At 42.4% G+C, this 19952-nt stretch overlaps 1 protein-coding gene across 5 annotated transcripts in view; it reads right to left on the bottom strand.

The window, feature by feature from the left end:
- GALNT18 (polypeptide N-acetylgalactosaminyltransferase 18) overlaps positions 1–19952 on the bottom strand; it is a 699281-nt gene that overhangs the window by 182842 nt on the left and 496487 nt on the right. For all 5 annotated transcript variants that reach the window (XR_012903608.2, XR_012903609.2, XM_075927908.2 and 2 more), the window contains 2 exons: positions 10048–10185; positions 6–101 (listed from right to left, as the gene is read on the bottom strand). Coding sequence is in view for 3 of the 5 variants with exons in the window: in XM_075927908.2 (XP_075784023.1) it covers positions 6–101; positions 10048–10185 (234 nt within the window). In the remaining 2 variants the exon portion in view is untranslated. The remainder of the gene's footprint in view (positions 1–5; positions 102–10047; positions 10186–19952) is intronic.

Below are 19952 nucleotides of genomic sequence, written 5' to 3'. Positions count from 1 at the left end.
CTAACCTGTGGTGTCATTCCATGGCAGATATACATTATTGGAATATTTTCTGTGTCTGGCCCCTGATCAAGGCACAAATCACTTTTTAGGGAATTCTGCAGCTAGAATAGACAAAGAGAAAAAAACCAAATATTTTATTAAAGTAGAGAACAAGAACTATATTCAACCATTTCCATTTCTTTGCAAGAAAATCACACTTATCTGAGAGAAGAAACATTCATATTAAAAGACACGTGTCTGTGTTTAAGAATACATTTGAAGGGAAATCATCCAAATCAAATTCTTCCCTGACTTAAACATAGCAGTACCATATTAAGTTCAATAGCAATATAAATGGCATAAGCCAGGGCAGAACTTTCAAAAGACACTCACAGGTGTAACCAGGTTTTGTTACACTTATGTACCATTTTAGCACCTACTTAAGGACAGATTTTCAAAAGCGGTCAGTATCAAACAACTCCTGCTGCCTGTCTCAAAGTCTATGGAAACTGAGCCTTTAGGGAAATACCAGCCTCTATGTTTTCCATTTAGGCTACATCTAGACAGCAGAGCTATTTGGGGATACCAGAAGTATACCAAAATAGCAATTCCACATCTTTAAATGCACCTGTTATTTCAAAATACATTTTGAAATAACAGGCACGCTATTCTGGCATCCCTGAACCCCTTGTTCCATGAGGGTTAACAGACTTGTCAGAATAGTACTTTATTTTGAAATTTGACAAACAGAAACAGCATTCCACTGCTGCTATTTTGAAATAGCCTCTTACCAGGGCCATTCTAAGTTATTCCTCCCCAGTGCCTCTGCGGCTCTAAATCAAGATAGCACATCTACATTAGGGAAGCCTGCCTCAGACTCATTTTGAGGCTTCCCTGCAATGCAGACATGCTATTTCGAAAAAAGCTATTTTGGAATAACTATTCCGGAATAGCTTATTGCAAAATAGTCGTGTAGTGTAGACGTACCCATTGGGTATGTCTAGACTGCATCCCTCTGTCAGCAGAGGGATGCAGATTAGGCAGGTTGATGTTGTAAACGAAGCAGGGATTTATATACCCCGTGCTTAATTCGCATAAAAATGGCCACCATTTTTGCGAACTCAGCACTTTGTCAGCAAAAAGCGGGAGTCTATAGGGGGATCTGTCGAGAAAAAAAGCCTCTTGCAAGGAGGTTTACAGAATCTGTCAAAAAGGCTTTCTTTCTTGACAGATTCCCCTCAAGACTGCCGCTTTTTGCTGACAAAGTGCTGAGTCGGCAAAAACAGCGGCCATTTTAATGCAAATTAAGCATGGGATATTTAAATCCCCGCTTCATTTGCAATGTTGACCTGCCGAATCTGCATCCCTCTGCCAACAGAGGGATGCAGTCTAGACATACCCTTAGGCTGTGTCTAGACTGGCCAGTTTTTCCGGAAAATCAGCCACTTTTCCGGAAAAACTTGCCAGCTGTCTACATAGGCTGCTTGAATTTCCGCAAAAGCACTGACTTCCTACTGTAAGAAATCAGTTCTTTCTGTGGAAATACAATGCTGCTCCCGTTCGGGCAAAAGTCCCTTTTGCGCAAAACTTTTGCACAAAAGGGCCAGTGTAGACAGCTGAGATTTGTTTTCTGCAAAAAAGCCCCAATCGCGAAAATGGTGATCGGGGCTTTTTTGTGGAAAAGCGCGTCTAGATTGGTCACGGACGCTTTTCTGCAAAAAGTGCTTTTGCGGAAAAGCGTCCATGCCAATCTAGACGCTGTGTTCCAAAAATGCTTTTAACGGAAAACTTTTCCGTTAAAAGCATTTCCGGAAAATCATGCCAGTCTAGACGTAGCCTTAGAGTCCAATCTTACCATCAATCAACACATGGAATTCCCAGTAAAGTCTCAGATATTTCTGTGTGCAGAGTGCTTCTAGTATCAGAGGGTATATCTACACTACCCCGCTAGTGCGAACTAGCGGGGTAATGTATGCATACCGAATGTGAAAATGAAGCCCGGGATTTGAATTTCCAGGGCTTTATTTGCATAAGCAGGCCGGCGCCATTTTTAAATGCCGGCTTGTTCGAACCCCGGGCCGCGCGACTACACGCGGCACAGGCTAGATAGTTCGGACTAGCAAGCCATTACGAACTATCTGTACACCTCGTGGAACTAGCGGGGTAGTGTAGACATACCCAGACTGACTGGGAATGCATTACAGATGTCAGTGGAAGATATAGCATAAAGAGATACTGACAGCAAGGAATTTTTCTTATGTCTCAAAGTTACCAAAAGAGCAAAATGGTTTGTAATGTCATCACGACTTTGAAATGACTATGACAACTCATGTAACCTTTCCACGGTGCTGTCATCTTCATATTTCATGTTTAATAGTATTCATGTATGTTTTATGCTGTATTGTCTTGTTTGTAAATTAAATCCTGAACTCCTTACTCAGGTTTCTGAATAGTTGCTTGTTAGGAAAAAAAATTCATTATGTCAATGGGAGTTGAGCACCCTCAAAATCTAAATATAAAATTTATAAATGGATTAAAACTTAAGGCCAGATTAAAACTTAAGGCCAGGTATTACTAATGTTGTACCTTCCCCAACAAGCACTCCCTACAGCATGAAAGGGTGTAAACTGGCATAATACCACTGACTCAGAGAATTTTCTAAAACATCTTCTAATCACCTTACCAGGAGATGAACATTACTGAATAGCACCCTGACGACTCACATTTGCAATACCAAAAGCAAGAGAGTATGTTCAGGAGAACAGAACCCACATTGCTACAAGGAATGACAGATTTATTGAACAATTTATCCAAGAGTACACAACTCCATTTCTGAAAGAGCTTTCCCTTCCAATAAAAATGAAAGGCTCTCCAAAGAGTCTCATAAGACATTTACATTCTGAAGGACTTCTGATCACCTTGAACCTCTGGGATGTAGAATGAAATGAGTGAAAAATTTTAGGTCCTATAGAATTATATGAATAATTTATATGCATGGGATTTAAAGGAGCCACATCTTTTAGAAGGAGCACATATCCTATGAAGGTATAAATATTCTATAGACAAACTAGTCATCTAACAGCAATATGGAAAAGCTGTTATTAGATGACATATTTATCCATCATTTAGTATGCTTTATACACACATTCTGTGGAGTAATTTTATGTACCTATAGCCTCTCATCCAAGTTACTTAATTGTAATTAACTTAATTATTTTTGTTGTTGCTTTTTCTGTTGACACATTGGGACAAATTGGGCACACTGAGCAATGCTAGAGAGATGCAGAATAAACCCCACAACAGGGACAGCTCAGGGGACATTATTATTAATAAAGTTTCAAAAATGCTTAATGTCCCCAATTGAGATGGGAGCCCTATTGTGCAAGGCCTTGCACATGCTCCTAAACACAGCAAGACAGTCAGTATGCTGAACAGTTTACAGAAATACAGCAAGGCTATGTCTACACTGGTGCGATCTTGTGCCAGAGATATGCAAATGAGGCTAAGTGTGGAATATCGCCGAGCCTCATTTGCATACCTAATGAGCCACCATTTTTGCAGAAGAGGTTCTTGTGCTAGAAGGAGCTGTCTACACTGCCCCTTCTTGCGCAAGAAAAACCCTCTTGCGCAATGTCGCTACACTGATTATTTTCAGGAATAATGGCATTGCGCAAGAGGGTTTTTCTCATGCAAGAAGGGGCAGTGTAGACAGCTCCTTCTAGCGAAAGAGCCTCGTCTGCAAAAATGGTGGCTCATTAGGTATGCAAATGAGGCTTGGTGATATTCCACGCTTAGCCTCATTTGCATACTTCTGGCGCAACAACATAGCCTAAGTGCGTGAGAAAGGAAATATTATCCAAATATTACAGATAGAAAACTGTGGCATAGAGAGATAAGTGACTTCCCCAACGCCATACAGGAAGTCTTTGGCTGACCTGAAAATTGCATTCAGATCCCTGAGGGTATGTCTACACTACAGCGCTAATTCGAACTAACTTAGTTCGAATTACTTAATTCGAACTAAGCTAATTCGAACTAACAGATCTAGACTAAAAAACTAGTTCGAATTAGCGTTTTGCTAATTCGAACTAGCATGTCCACACTAAGTGGACCCTGAACCGGGCTTAAGGATGGCCGGAAGCAGTGTCGGCAGGGCATCAGAGGAGGACTTAGAGCATGGAGATGCTGTCTCAGGCTACCCGAGGGCTGCGCTTAAAGGGTCCCGACCCCCACCCCAGACAGGCAGTTCTCAGGGGTGCCCCGCTTGCAAAGCAGTCCTGGCTTGGAGTGCCCGGACTACCCACACTGGGCACATCACAGCACTCGGCCATCAGACCGGCCTCACTTGCCGCAGGCTGCCATCTGGGGAGAGGGGGCAATTGGGGGGCTGCAGGAGAGCTTCCACCCCCAGAAGCCCGCAGAGCCAGCCCAGTCCTCCCCATCGGGGGCTCGTACCCCATTCCTCCCTCATCTCCTTCCACTTACCCTTCCCTAGCCCCTTTTCTTGATGTACAAAATAAAGGACAATTGTCTTCAAAAATGGAATCTGTCTTTATTGAACAAAACTGAGGGAGACTGGGAAAAGGAGGTGGGAGAGGGGAAGAGAGAGGATGGGAGAGGGGAGGGCAACTAAAATGATCAGCGGTTGGGAACAGGTCCCATATGAAGAGAGGCTAAAGAGACTGGGACTTTTCAGCTTAGAAAAGAGGAGATGGAGGGGGGACAGGATAGAGGTCTCTAAAAGCAGGAGTTGGGTGGAGACGGTGCATACAGAAAAGTTCTTCATTAGTTCCCATAAAGAAGGACTAGAGGACACCAAAGAAAGGAATGGGTAGCAGGCTTCAAACTAGTAAGAGAAAGTTGTTCTTCACAAAGCAAATAGTCAACCTGTGGAACTCCTTGCTGCAGGAGGCTGTGAAGGCTACAACTGGAACAGAGTTTAAAGGGAAGTGAGATCAAGTCATGGAGGTTGGGTCCATGGAGTGCTATTAGCCAGGGGGTAGGAGTGGTGTCCCTGCCCAAGGTTTATGGAAGGCTGGAGAGGGATGGCACGAGACAAATGGCTTGGTCACTGTCTTCGGTCCATCCCCTCCAGGGTCCCTAGGGTTGGCCGCTGTTGGCAGACAGGTTACTGGGCTAGATGGACCTTTGGTCTGACCCAGGACGGCCATTGTAAGCTCAGGGCTCAGGGTCGGGGGTCTCAGTGGACCCCCTTGATTTTCATGCACACCTGCTCCTGGGTGGCCAGGCTGGCAGCTCTCCTGCCCAAGCCGGCCACTTTCCTGTGCCTAGTGCGGAGATCGTGGACAAGGTCCACGATGTCCGCACTAGCCCAGGCGGGTGCCCGCCTCTTGCGGTCCCGGGCAAGCTCCCGGGAGCCTCCAGCCTGGTCCCGGGAAGAGGGGGAAGGCTGGGGGGCATCGGGTGGCTGGCTCGATCCGTGCCAGGTGCAGCATCTGCTGGCTGGGTGCTGGCAGGCTTGCACCTGGCATGGGCACCATAGCCAGCCCGTGCCCCTTTAAGGGCTCCGGGGCCGGGAGGGGGGCAGACGAGTTTCCCTGGTGTTGGCCAGAGTGGCCACCAGGGAAACCTGGGGAGGGCTAGCCTCCCACTAGTTCGAATTAAGGGGCTACACACCCCTTAATTCGAACTAGCTAGTTCGAACTAGGCTTAATCCTCGTAAAATGAGGTTTACCTAGTTCGAACTAAGCGCTCCGCTAGTTCGAATTAAGTTCGAACTAGCGGAGCGCTAGTGTAGCACCTATCAAAGTTAGTTCGAACTAACATCTGTTAGTTCGAACTAACTCTGTAGTGTAGACATACCCTGAGTGACTTAACTGCAAAATCATCCTTCCTTTCATTATTATTGACATTAGTGGCATAATGCTGCCATTTTATTCCTTTGCCAATACTGCTTCTTACTACTTTTTCTCTTTATTCAAGATTATCGCTATTCTTATGCTTTTTACATTGTTTGAATGAATAAACCTCTTCTCTCTTCTTGACTTATTGAACTCTTTTTGACTCATTTCTGCTACAGGTCTTCTCGGCTTTTCAGTGCCAGAGTGGATATTAACTAGATAAAACAGTTCAGTAAGTCCACACACTACTGTCCCAGAGTGTGTCTAGACTACATGCCTCCATCGACGGAACCATGTAAACTAGTTTAGCCAACATAGTCAATGAAGCAGGGATTTAAATAATCCCTGCTTCCTTAAAAAAAATGGCCACCACACTGTGCCGACAATCAGCTGATCCGGCACAGCGCGGCAATCTAGATGCAGATCAGTCGACAAGGTATACCTTTGTCAACCGCTCCTGTAAACCTTGTTTCACGAGGCATAAGGGAACGGTCGACAAAGGCTTCCCTTGTCGACTGCGCCGTGTCTAGACTGCCACGCTGTGCCAGATCAGCTGATTGTCGGCACAGAGTGGCGGCCATTTTTATTTTAATGAAGCGGGGATTTAAATGACTATGTAGGGTAAACTAGTTTACATGGCTCTTTCTACGAGGCCATGTAGTCTTGACACACCCCCAAAGTGCACCAGTGGTGTTTTAAATTTCCCAGCATACACTGCTTTTCTGAGCTGTGGGATAGGTCCTGAAAGGATATTTCAAATAAGATGGTTTAGAACAGCACTAGTGTGGACGCAGGGCAAAAGAACAAGACTTCATATGGTTAGTGTTCACACCTACTCCACTGGACTTAAACCAGTTCCATCATAGATGGTTTAGTTCTCTAAGGGTACGTCTACACAGCAGAGCAAAAACCAAAATAAGCTACGGAACTTGAACAATGCTATTTGCATAGATTAAGTCAAAATAGCTTAATTCAACTTTTGGTGCTGTCCACATAGCAGGAAGTCCTACTCTTCCTCATGAAATGAGAGTTATAGGAGTCAGAGCAAGAAGTCCTCCAGTTCAGCATTATTTCAATGTTATATTGAAATAGCTGCTTGCTGTGTAGATGCAGATGTCAGTTATTCTGAAATAACGCTGCTAGGTAGATGTGCCCTAATTTACAATCTTACACTGGAGCCTAGAAACACTTGAGTCTCCAGCTGACCAAATAAAGAAAAAAGCTATCAATTCAGATTTCCTTTTGTAATTATGCAGCATTTTAATTTTTTCCCATTACTGGCAACAAAATCTCCATTCTCCTATAAAACAAAGAAAACCAGATCTGTTTTATAAGTGCAGAGCAGTGATTCAGGGAGGTAAGCACTTCAATATTCAAAATGTGAATTAGCATCTGATTTGCATTTCCTGGCACTTCCTCCTTCTCCACAAGCTTCACAAACAAGTGGAAGAAAAGAAATGAAGAAAGAACAGAAGAGACAACCAAATACCACTCTCTCATGAGGCTATGTCCAGATTACACGGTTTTTGAAGGATACTGGAGGTATCCTGCAAAAACCCTGCCGTGTCCAAGGAACGTGTTTGCTTTTCTGCTTTTTTTCATGGAAGAGCAAATGTGCTCTTTTGGGGAGCCCTGTATACCTCGTTTCATGAGGCATAAGGGATCCACTGAAAAAGGAGGCATTTCTGCCATTTGGCCGCATCTAGGGCACATTTTGTGTAGCTTTTTCCACAAAGACGCTGCAGTCTAGACCTAGCCTCAGTGAAGATCAGGTGACAGCCTGTTTTTATTTTTTAATGCAGTGTATCTTGCAAGCCTCTGTAACTCTAGAGATGCTTTGTCAGACAGTCCATTATTTTCAGGAGTACATACAAGGTATTTAGTGGAATAAGACTTTCCAACCCTAACTCCCAACTAAATTATGAGGCCATTAGTGCATTGACATGCTGTTATCAATGAATTTTAGCAGGACCCTTGTTCTGACATACTCATAATAATACTTATGTATTGATCAAAAGTATCCTGAGGACTTCTATGTTAGTAACAGTGTGATGTATGAGCACTCATTCTTGCTATATACCAAGCTTATTTGGTATTGCAGCATCCTTTACTGGATGCTGAAAGGCACTCAGTAGAGTGAATATCATGGAAAGCCTGTTCTGTGCTTTTCATCTGTGACCTGTCAAATAAATGTTGAATTAGTCGAAGAAGGATGTGTCAAGTAACTCAGTTACTCCAACTTTGTATTTCCTTTTTCACTCACTTACTATTTATTTCTGTGATAAAAAATACTCCAGACTTCTATGCCTCACAGGAGAAATATAATCCTCTTTACTATGAAGCCTAATCTCCCCTAAAGAAATCTGAGCAAAATTCAGTTCTAATATAGCACAATTTCAGTCAAGTCCCTTTCCTCACACTGGGGCCTGCCTTATAATTTTTTGGTGGGTTCTTCTTCTCTATGGGTATGTCTACACTACCCTCCTAATTCGAAATAGGAGGGTAATGTAGTCATACCGCAATTGCAAATGAAGCCCGGGATTTGAATTTCCCGGGCTTCATTTGCATAAGCGGGGCGTCGCCATTTTTAAATCCCCGCTCGTTCGAACCCCGTGCCGCGCGGCTACACGGGGCACGAACTAGCTTCCTAGTTCGAACTACCTAGTTCGTGCCCCGTGTAGCCGTGCGGCACGGGGTTCGAACGAGCGGGGATTTAAAAATGGCGACGCCCCGCTTATGCAAATGAAGCCTGGGAAATTCAAATCCCGGGCTTCATTTGCAATTGTGGTATGACTACATTACCCTCCTATTTCGAATTAGGAGGGTAGTGTAGACATACCTTACTTGATTTGCATGAAAAGCCAGCACTATAATTTCAACTGATCATGCAAATCAGTCAAATAAATTCCAAAATATCTTTCAAGTACAGAGCCATCCTATTTCCTAAAATGTGCTACTCTTGTAGAGGATTCCACTGGTTCTCCACAGAACCACACTGGTAAACTTTTTCCAACCAGGGTGTCTTCATCCAAAAGTTTTATTAAAGATCTGCATTTATTGGGGTAACATTGTGCTTCGAAAGTAGGACCTGAGTGCAGAGAGATTACTTTCATTCACAGGAGGCAGTGCAGGCTAGTGCATGAGACACTGGAGTAGGAATCAGGATAGGGGTTCTGGTTCTGATTCTGGTTCTGTCAGCAAGCTGTTCTAATCACTTCACCTCGCTGCACTTATTTCCCCTATTATTTATTGTTTCTCTGCTCCATTCAGGTTTTCAAGTCTTCGAGGCAGGCACTGTTTCTATGTTTTAGTACACTGGCCAAGCATAAACAGGCCCTGATTTCAACTGTGGCCAGTAGGAGTTAGTGTAACATAAATAATATGCAATAATATTCAAAGATGATGGTAATCCTTAGGTGCATACATATCTGTTTGAGCCTCTAGATACATGATTTTGATATTACAGTAAGGCACGTATATGTGAAAAACTAATTCACACAGACTACTTCACTACGTCTACACTGGCAGCTTCTTGCGCAAGAACTCTTTTGTGGAAGAGTTCTTGTAGAAAAACTCTTCCAGAAGAAAGTGTCTACACTGGCATGTGCTTTTGCGCAAGAGTAGATGCCAGTGTAGATGCTCTCTTGCGCAAGAAAGCTCTGATGGTCATTTTAACCATAGGGCTTTCTTGCACAAGAAATTCATGTTGCCTGTCTACACTGGCCTCTTGCGCAAGAACAGTTGCACAAAAGAACTTATTCCTAAGTGGGAGCATCAGTGTTCTGGCGCAAGAAGCCCTGATTTCATACTATAAAAAGTCAGTTTACTTGCACAAGAATACACGGCCAGTGTAGACAGGCAGTAAGTTTTTGCACAAGAGCGGCCGCTTTTGTGCAAGATCGCACCAGTGTAGACACAGCCCCTGTATTCACCATATTTTCTAGCCAACAGCTTTGTAGCTTCCCATAAATTATACAGCTGAAATCTTTCACTTTAACAAAATATGTGACAAGAACAAGAAAAGAAAAGGATGCATAGGAATGTATTTGCGTGAAGTACTATAGTACCACGGTCTCATCAACTAATCAGTCAGTTTAACTACTGACTCTCAGTTTGGTCTGGCTCTTGTCTGGAACTATGCACTGTGTGCATGAATTACCTCCACTGTTACTTTGTTTTTATTAATTAAGGTAAACAGTATCCTTACCACCCCATAGGCGATAGTGTCTGAGTACATTCTCATTTCTGGATACACACTGACAAGATACCACCTAAAGGTCTTGCACTGAAGTTTTTTTCTCAGGGCCTTCCTCTCAGAGATATCACCAATGTCAATTCCAGAATCCTGCACACATAAAAGGGTAAAAAAAAAACAGAAAACATAAGAGTGACATAAAAGCAGTTCTTCCTTGTATAAAACTGCCTCTCTACTGCCATGCCCACTCCAGTTAGGAACAGTAAAACAAGAGCCGAGGTCTCTGCTTGACGAACTACATTGGTGTAAAGTTATCCTGATGTCAATAGAAATGTCATAAATACTCCGTTCAAAGGATATGTGTATCAGTATAAACACATTCATATTCTAAGGGCTTCTTTCAAATCTCGCCGTGGTCTATGGAAAGACTCCTATTGACTTAAATGAGTTTTGGATCCAGACGTTAGTGAACACCACTCTTTGGTTTTCAGGCAATTTCCAGATCCAGAAATAATTGGCATAAGGTAGCACGTTTCCCAGGAAATAATATTATTATTGATGTTCAATTGTGGCCTATTAATGTATTCATTTTTCTGCCTATTTCTGAGCCTAGCTTTGTTGTATTATTGTGAGATTAGAATTCTTGATCACCTTTTTGAAACCTCAAACAACCTGTTTTATACTGTCATTAAAATTTCAGTTGATGTTTTTGTTAAAAGCATTTTCAGAATTTCCACCTCCCCTCCATTTATTATCTTTTACTTTTATGGTTAACTCTCAGCTGGTGTGACACAATTTTGTGGAGTTCATGAAACATGAGTTTCATAAAAGCCTAGAGGTGGAGCTCAATACTTTATCCCTTTAAAATCACGTAGTGGAGATTTTTAGAAAGGGATCTAAATGCAAACCCATGGCCACAGGAAGTAAAATTAGACATTTTACTACAAATTATGGCCTCGGATACAGTTCAATATAACAGAACAAAACGTATTATAAATAAGCTTGACAGAGAAATATTATGATCTGTTTCGTTAAGCCTCAGGTCTTGCTAAGTAGTAAATGCCCAATGCCTCTTCATTGTCTGCTAATAACAGGATTTTAAAATGCTGTTAAGAAATGCTGAATTCTCTTTCATTAGTATATCAAAAGGATAGCTTGATAGGATTTCAGGGTCTGACGTGCAGTCTGCTCTTTGCAACAGAGTGTCGATGTAATTAACACTATTCTGGTGCAAGAATATTTTACATAACAGGCATTTCGCTGACCGGCACTATAGTAAATTTGGTTTCCACACTGGCAAGATCTATTAAAATACCTTGCACCAGATTCAGGCCTGATGCAAATAGGTCAAACAATCTGGCAGAAATCATTCTATCCTTATATAAAACTGCCATTTAATTAACAAATTCCTGCTCAGGAACTTGAAGGAAGGTGCTCTAGGGCTTCAGCTTTGCACACCATATCTTACAAGTGAGTCTGAACCTTACCAGCAAAAACGTCCTAAACACTATGGAGGGTGTTTGGAGCTTCCATGTGAATGCTTTGGGTGCATCTCTCTGAACTGTCCATTTCCTACCTGTCAGATCACAGCTCTCTCCCTAGGTCATTGGCTCCCTCTTACCATCTGCCTTTGTGCCTACTCATTATCCTGGTGGCCTGGGATATCTCTTTTATCTAGCCAGAGCACTGTAAATTTACCATGTATATTGCTACTCTGCTGCCCTGCTATTGGTTTCCAGTGCATCCCCATGCTTTCTCATGCAGCACAGTATGCTGCAGTGCTTATTGCTCCTCAGACTGATGGGCACTCTAAGAAGTCATAAAGGGTACGTCTAGACTACAGGGTTTTGTCGACAGAAGTTTTGTCGACAGATACTGTCGACAAAGCTTCTGTCAACAAAGAGCGTCTAGACTACATTCAGTTCTGGCGACAAAGCAAGCTGCATTGTCGACAAAACCCTGTAGTCTAGACACAACCCTACATGCAATAACACCTTCTGTCCACAGAACTCTGTCGACAGAAGGCGTTATGCCTTGTAAAATGAGGTTTACCAGTGTCGACAAAACTGCTGAGTTCTGTCGACGTTATGTCAACAGAACTCAGCGGCAGTGTAGACGCTGGTATAGTTTTGTCGACAAAAGTCCACTTTTGTCGACAAAACTCGGTAGTCTAGACAAACCCAAAGATGCAGCTGGAAAGGAAAGCAGCTTGCACATGATACTCTGCTTTGGCAGAGGCAGCTTGATTGTAGTAGCAAGCAGCTGAGGATTTAGTGTCACTGGAGACATGGGGAAAAGTTGCGGACAAGTCAGAAAGAGAACGAGCGAGCAGACTGATAGTTAGTAATAATACCCCTGGCTCTGCTGCAGTGCTTCTCATTAGTAGGTCTCCAAGCTGTTTCCGCAAGATTTCTCCATCATTAGCCCCATTTTACAAATGGAGGTAAGGAGGCAGACAGAGAAAAGGAGCAATCTGTTACACTGGTCAGATGAACAGTTGGAACATGTTGGACTGAGAGCACTAAGGATGTACCACTTAACTAGGAGCGGTGCATGTTCTCTCCCCAATGTGTGTGAACTTTAACATGGAACAACCATGTGTGACAGAAATGACAATATCCTAGACAAACCTTACTGAACTAAGTTAAACCTTTTGACTTATGTGTAAGTATTTTAGGTGTTCATTGTGTTAAGATGGAAATATTTATGTACTATTGAGGGACTGTACAAAATTCCATGGAGGGAGGGTAACAATAGATCTCCAAGAACTAACACCAGTGGGGGGTGACTAGGCAAATTCACTTAGGCTTCCAGAGAGCGACTACCACTTGGAGAGAGGCTCACACATATACTGGTTCAAATTAGATTCTTCAGGGAGCAACAGCACATGGTTACCTTCCTCTGCAGCGGGTAAGGGTGGGACACTTTCTAGGACTATCTGGATATTATCACACTTCATCATTTCCCTGTCATTGCAGGGTCTCAGGCACTGGTGCTATTCACTCTCTGCCTATGGCACATAATGGTCTAGTCTCCTATGGGCTGTAAAACAACACTCTCATTACAGATGCTGGATGCTTTTGGTGGGCTGTGCTCTATAGGAAGTCAGAATAGATGATCTAACGGCTCCTTTTTGGCTTTTCTATGGTTCTCTGAGACTAGGGCTACGTCTACACTACTTCCCTCTTCTGCAAGAGCCTGTGCAAATGAAGCGTGGATTAGCATATTGCCGCACTTCATTTGCATAATTAATTAGGAGCCATTTTGCGCAAGAGGTTTTTGTGCAAAAATGACCCCTAATTAATTATGCACATGAAGTGTGGCAATATGTTAATCCATGCATCATTTGCATAGGCTCTTGCGGAAGAGGGAAGCAGTGTAGACGTAGCCAACGAGTAGATGTTAAACAACTTGAGTTAAAACAGTAAAAGAACTCAAGTCTTTGGCCCCACTTAGGCCCCATAAGACATGGGAGTCAGTTCTGAGCCAATGGTGACATGAACTTGAGGAAGTAAGAAAATCTCTTACGTGGGGTTGAAAGACTAATCACTAACCAATGCTGTGATTGGAGTGAGGAAGTGATATCTGAAAAGCTTTTTAGGTCCCTTTAAGGTGCATCTACACTGCCCCGTGGGTCAAAATAAGACACGCAATTTAAGCTATGCAAATTGTGGATCTTATTTCAATGTTATTTCAAAATTTGGTGCTGTCTACACTGCACTTATTTTGAAATACATTGCTATTCCAAAACATCCCTTACTCCTTATGGAATGGGGTTTACAGGGACGTTGGAATTGCGAGCCCATTCTCTCTGAGAAGAGAAGTTAAGTAGACTTGCTTAGGCAGTTTGTGGTTTTTTGGTGGGGGGTATCACAATATAGTCAGGGGCTTCACATCCGAACCCAAGAGAGATGAAGGCCAAGCAGCTGGAAATCTAAGAGTGGCTGTCATTGCTGGATCATGAAGAGTGAATACAAGTTCAGTTGCCCTGAACTGTGACACCATGTAATCCTGAGACTGAAGCTCTGTCTCCATGCCCCTTCAGTCTTTAGTCTCTCTGCAGTGACCGCCTATAAGGGCACTAGCTACTGCCAACTGCTGTCATGGGTTCTGTATGTTGATATCTGACTGCTAAAAGTTAGACAGAACATTAATTTATTTATAGTTGTTACCATAACGAGTCACAAATTGTCATTATTATCCAGAGCCTGGCTCTCAGATCTTCTGTATTAGCCTTCTTCAAGAAACCCATGACAACATCTCAAAGAACTATTAGTAAATACTGAGATTTACTGACAATTACTACAGAACACGTGGGCTGAAATGACCTTCACCCTCTACTGACTACTCATTATGTCAATATGTCACCTCTGGGCTACTATCTCATTCTGATAGGGATTCTATGAATCCCTGATCTCACGAGCCCCTCCTACTTACCCCTATTTTAACATATTTTGGTTCATTTGCTAGCTTAGAGGAAGACTTCTTTGAGTGATCCCTTCACTTGGCACTTCTGAACTTTTGTTTTCATTTTAAAATGCTTCACTGAGTCTATTCAGCTAGATAGTTTATGCTATACCGCTCATCATGGTATTTGAGCACATAAGTAAATCTTTCAGTGCTTCAAACGAAAAGATTCCAAGACCATAGGCATAGTTTCTTTCCAAAATGAGGAAGCTCCCTCCTTTTAGCCTCGGATGCTCTGAAATATGTGAACACATTTGATTGAGGAGCTATCTGCTGTTCTGAGAATTACCCCGAGAAAAGGTAGATTTTACTGGGTGTTTGGTACTGTGGAACAGCATACTGCATGAAAAGCCCTGGCTGCTACAGGCGAACACATTTTAAGTCCACTATAAGGGTTCCAATCCCTCTATTTTGCATGGATATTTCTTTTCTATAAACATACATTATTATTATTGCACTTGTATATTGTTTACTCAACACTATGGGTACATCTACACAGCAACATTATTTTGAAGTATTTAGTCTGTGTTTACACAGCAGGCAGACATCTTATTCTGACTCCTGTAACCCTCATTGCACGAAGTTGGAGGAAGAGTGCTCTATTTCGAAATAAGTGCTGTGTAGCTGCTCCCAATTTCAAAATAAGCTATTTTGAAATAGATACGCAATTGACACAGCTCAATAAGCATAGCTTATTTCAACTGTATTATCTTGTTTTGTCCTTTCTTGAAACTAGCGGTGGCTTGTAGTTTATATTTTATCCTTACTGGGATCTTAGCATGAAAAAAGGAGCGATGGAGCTAATGCCTCTCAGTTAGATATATGATTTTGACATAATCAGTCCCCTACTTTCTTTGTTCTTCATCCCTTAAGCCCTGTGTCCTACTACATTCCTGCTAATCTGTAGCATGGATATTTCACATGCTGTGTCAAGGTTATTTTTTGAGTTTCTTCTTAAAGCAACTCAAAAATAGATGTTCTTTCTTTCTTTCTGCTGACATTTTTTCTGTACAAACAGCAGATTGCATCATTCCTGCCCTTTTGATGTAGAGAAAAAAATCTCCCACGCTAATGATGTTGGTTTCCCTGTCAGACAGATTTGGTAATGTGCAGATGGGTATAAGCTGGTACCATAGCCTCCTCTTCCTCTCATCAACAATACTGTTAAAAGATCAAATGATGATTTCATTAGGTTCTTTACTCACTTAGGTTTTTCCTTACTTAATTCTATAAGCCAGGATGGCTGACAAGAGGCGGGGGAGGGAGGGACGAGGGAGGAAAGGGATAGCTGCCCTATCCTGCTTTCTGAGCGCTAGTACCAGCTCCTGTTCTAAGGCAGCCTATGTTTCAAAATAAGCTATTTTGACTTAAGCTATGCAATTGACACAGCTCAGTTTGCATAGCTTATTTCAAGTTAAGCCCTGCTGTGTAGATGCACCCTATGTGACCAGCCAATTTTCCTTTTCTTCCATACATTTCCTTTGTTTTGTCTTTTGTTTTACATTATCTTGTTTTGTCTTTTCTTGAAACTAGCTGTGGCCTGTAGTTTATATTCTACCCTTAATGGGATCTTGGCATGAAAAAAGGAGCATGCTTTGAAAAGGTGATTTGAAAGGGCCCGTGGTTCCTGACTTCCACTACTAGAACCCTGGGCCCTTTAAATCGCTGCTGGAGTCCTGGGCGGCATACCTTGGGCATCCCTGAAGGGCTGGCTGGGGGAGGCCCCCATTCCACCTGAGGCCCTGCCATTTACAGAGCATAGAGCTGGGCCCTCTTCCATCTTGCCAGGGGCCTGGGAAGTCTCTTCACACCCTTGCTGCAAGCTAGAGTATCTCTAGCAATGAGAAAAATTTAGTGTACAGACTGGAAGTGCCAGAGAGATGGAGCAGATTCCTGATTCATGGAGTCAGCCTTGAACCCAGTGGCACATGCACATCAAGCTGCTGCGAGGTGGCTTTAAAGTATTCAATTGGTTTGGGATCCCTAATGAATTTTACACCAGTGCCAGATTGCCACAATGAGCCTAACTCAATTATGCTCCCTGCTTGCTCCTAATATGTCCCAGATGCCTCCTGGGGTCTCATATTTTAAATATTTTAAATTTTTATATATATTTGTATTGTGTTTTGTTTTGTTTTTTGTAAGCCACCTTGACTATTTTAAATAGACAGGTGGGGTAAAAGTATTTAAATAAATAAATAAATAAATAAATAAATATGCTTAGAGTGGGAAGTTGCAGGTAGGGTTGCCAGATGGTTTAACCAAAAATACCAAACAACCCCTCTCCCCCCTGCCAAAAAAAAAAAAAAAACACTGGTGAAAAATTCTGTTGAGAAAAAAAAGGGGAAGACCAAAGTTTTTGAGCAAAAAACAAAAAAAAACAAAAAAACAAAACAAAACCCCACCAGCACGGCCCCTTTAAGAAATGCCTTTAAGCCTTTTTGGCCCTAACAGGCTGCCAGTGGTCATCTGCCATCTTGTCTTCCTGCTCTGGGTCAGACAGCTCCCCTGTGGAACCAGGTAAGCACCCGGGATTTTCACCTCCTGGCCAGGAAAAAATCAGAAAATACCAGATGGACATTTTAGGTGTCCGGTATTTTCTACATTTTTTTACCAGACAGGAGGTGAAAATCCCGGACTATCTGGGTCAATACCCAACACCTGGCAACCCTAGTTGGAGGAGCAGGGCCACAGCTGGCATCTCTCTATACAAGAAGATAGTTCCTCACTGTCAGAGGGATTTGCTGTTAGCTGATGGAGGGCCCATAGCTCCTCTGAAACCTTCACATCCAATCCCAAATCACCGGTAGGTTCAGGTTTCATGAATTTTTAACCACAGGAAAACTAGGAAATTGCCTACTGTTAAGATATCAGGTTTATGTTATGTAGCACCCAGACACTCCAACTGAGACACAGTATGTGCAGGGATGGATTAAAGGGGTGGCTAGCCAGGCAGCTGCCCGGGGCGCCAACCTATGGGGGGTGCCTGATCCAAGTGGTAAGGGGTGCCGTGTGCCCAGGGGAAGGGCCACGCATGCACCGCGCGCCCACTATCCGGGGCGCAAGTATGGCTCGGTCTGGCACTGGGTATGTGCTGTACATATACATAGTAAGAGACAAAAAGGGTTGGAGAAAGAAAGGATTTTAGTCCTCTTTACAGATGGGATACTGAAACAGAGTAACCTTAATTTGCCTGGTCAAGGTTTTAGAGAAAGTTTGTAGTTAAATTGGGATTTGAACTGCAACCAGCTGTGTCCCAGTTGAGTATGTGGATTACTTGGTAATCTGAAGAGGAATTTAAGAGATACAATGCAGATGTGGATGCTGTTTCCATGCCAATTACTGTCTGCCCCCTCCTCCCTCCATCATTATATTTCCAGAGGAAACTTTGCTTTGGTGTAAGGCACTTTCATTTTATACTAATTTTAGCTAACATGACTTATTTTCTTCTGGTAGTGGCACTATATCTTCCTTCCCTCCCCAAATGCTCTGCTCATAATTCAATCAAATCAATCAAACCAAACATCCTTACCCTGCCCAGCTATCTGTGATCTCTAACTTTCGGAGGAGCTCCACAAGACAAACTCCCATTACTGAATGGGGAAAAGAAACTGTCTTTTCCTAGCTAGCATTATTTTTCCAGTTGTTATGAAACTAGCTTAGGCAATGTACATTGTCTTCCTTCTACCATGCAACAGGACAAATTATGTGTTTCACTGCAGCTGCAAAGAGATAGATGGAGGCTGCAGCAGCAAGCAAATAGATTCATTTAAAAGAATCAAGGACTAATATGAGAGGCCAAATTCTACCTTTGGTTACGCTAGGATAAATCCAGAATAACTTCAAAAAATTCTAGTAAGTTATAACTATACTTACATCAGTATAACTCAGAATAGAATTTGATCCTAACTTGGGACCAGCTTACTCACATGAGCAAAAATCACTCATGCAAATAAGTGTTTGTTGGATCTGGGACCATAATGTGTTTCCACACATCAGTAAAGGAATGTCTACAAGAGGATGAACTTACCTAGTAATAAACAATATATCCAATTTTTAACATTTAAAAAACTTTTTCTTTATTTATTTCACAAACAAATAGAGCAGCATGTTGTGATGTCTGTGACAAACACATGCATTTAAGGCTATGTAACATAGCTAAAAAAACAAGAGTCTGCTTTCACTAATTTGGTTTCCAGTGTTTTTATTATTGTTTGCTTTTTTCCCTTAAGTGTTACATACAGTAACATAAGTACAAATATAACTTCCATATAGATATCTAGAGCCATGAAATACACTTGTTCTATAAAGGGATTTCCACTGGATAACACCGAGATCTTGGAAAAAGAAAAAGAAAAGAAAAAGAACACCTCTTTCAGCAAGTCTGTTAGAAATTTAATGTTTTCATATTCTACAACTGGATTTCACTCTTACAGAGGTAAAAAGTATATTAGTCAATGAGATAGACACATGAATTTGAAGCTGAAGAGCAGCTCCGTGTAAGCTTGAAAGCTTCTCTCTCTCTCTCTCTCAGGCTACGTCTAGACTGCAGGCTTCTTTTGGTAGAAGCTTTATTTGGAAGAGATCTTCCAAAAGAGCGCATCCACACACAAAAGTACATCAAAAAAGCGATCTGCTTTTTCAGAAGAGAGCGTCCAGACTGATTGGATGCTCTCTTGTATAAAAGGCCATCCAGAACCACTTCAGCCAAGGCTTTAGGTCAGCAGTTGCTTCTCAGTGTTGGTGCTGGAGCCTTAAAGGTGCCTTGCAGAGACGCGCTTAAAGGAACCCTCCTGGCCAACCGTTTCTCAGCTTCTGCTGCCTGCTTCCTACCTCTTCGAGGGACAGCAAAGCTCTACAAGTGCCTGATGTGGTTGCCCCGCTTTTTTGGATGCCACAACATTTAGAATCATAGAATCATAGACACAAAAGAGACCTCAGGAGGTCACCAAGTCCAGCACCCTGCCCAAGGCAGGACCAATCCCAACTAAACTAACCGAATCCAAACTAAATTAACTAAATTAACCCAGTCAGAACTTTGTCTTAAAGCCAAGACTTAAAAACCTCTAGGAATGGAGATTCTACCACCTCCCTAGGTAACCCATTTCAGTGCTTCACCAACCTCCTAGGGGGAAATAGTTATTCCTAATATCCAATCTAGACCTCCTGCACTGTAACTTGAGCCCATTGCTCCTTCTTCTGCCAACCGTCACTACTGTGAACAGCCTTTCTCCAGCCTCTTTGGAACCTCCCTTCAGGAAGTTGAAGGCTGCTATCAAATCCCCACTCACTCTTCTTTTCTGCAGAGTAAACAAACCCAAATCCCTCAGGGTATGTCTACACTACAGCGCTAATTCGAACTGACTTAGTTCGAATTAGTTAATTTGAACTAAACTAATTTGAATTAGCGCAGCTAGACTTAAAAACTAGTTCGAATTAGCGTTTTGCTA

The sequence above is a fragment of the Pelodiscus sinensis genome, chromosome 5 (genome assembly GCF_052426305.1).
Source record: "Pelodiscus sinensis isolate ZL-2025 chromosome 5, ASM5242630v1, whole genome shotgun sequence".
NCBI classification, from domain to species: Eukaryota; Metazoa; Chordata; order Testudines; family Trionychidae; genus Pelodiscus; species Pelodiscus sinensis.
Note: the sequence above shows the minus strand (reverse complement) of the source record. Positions and strands in the feature narration are given on the sequence as shown.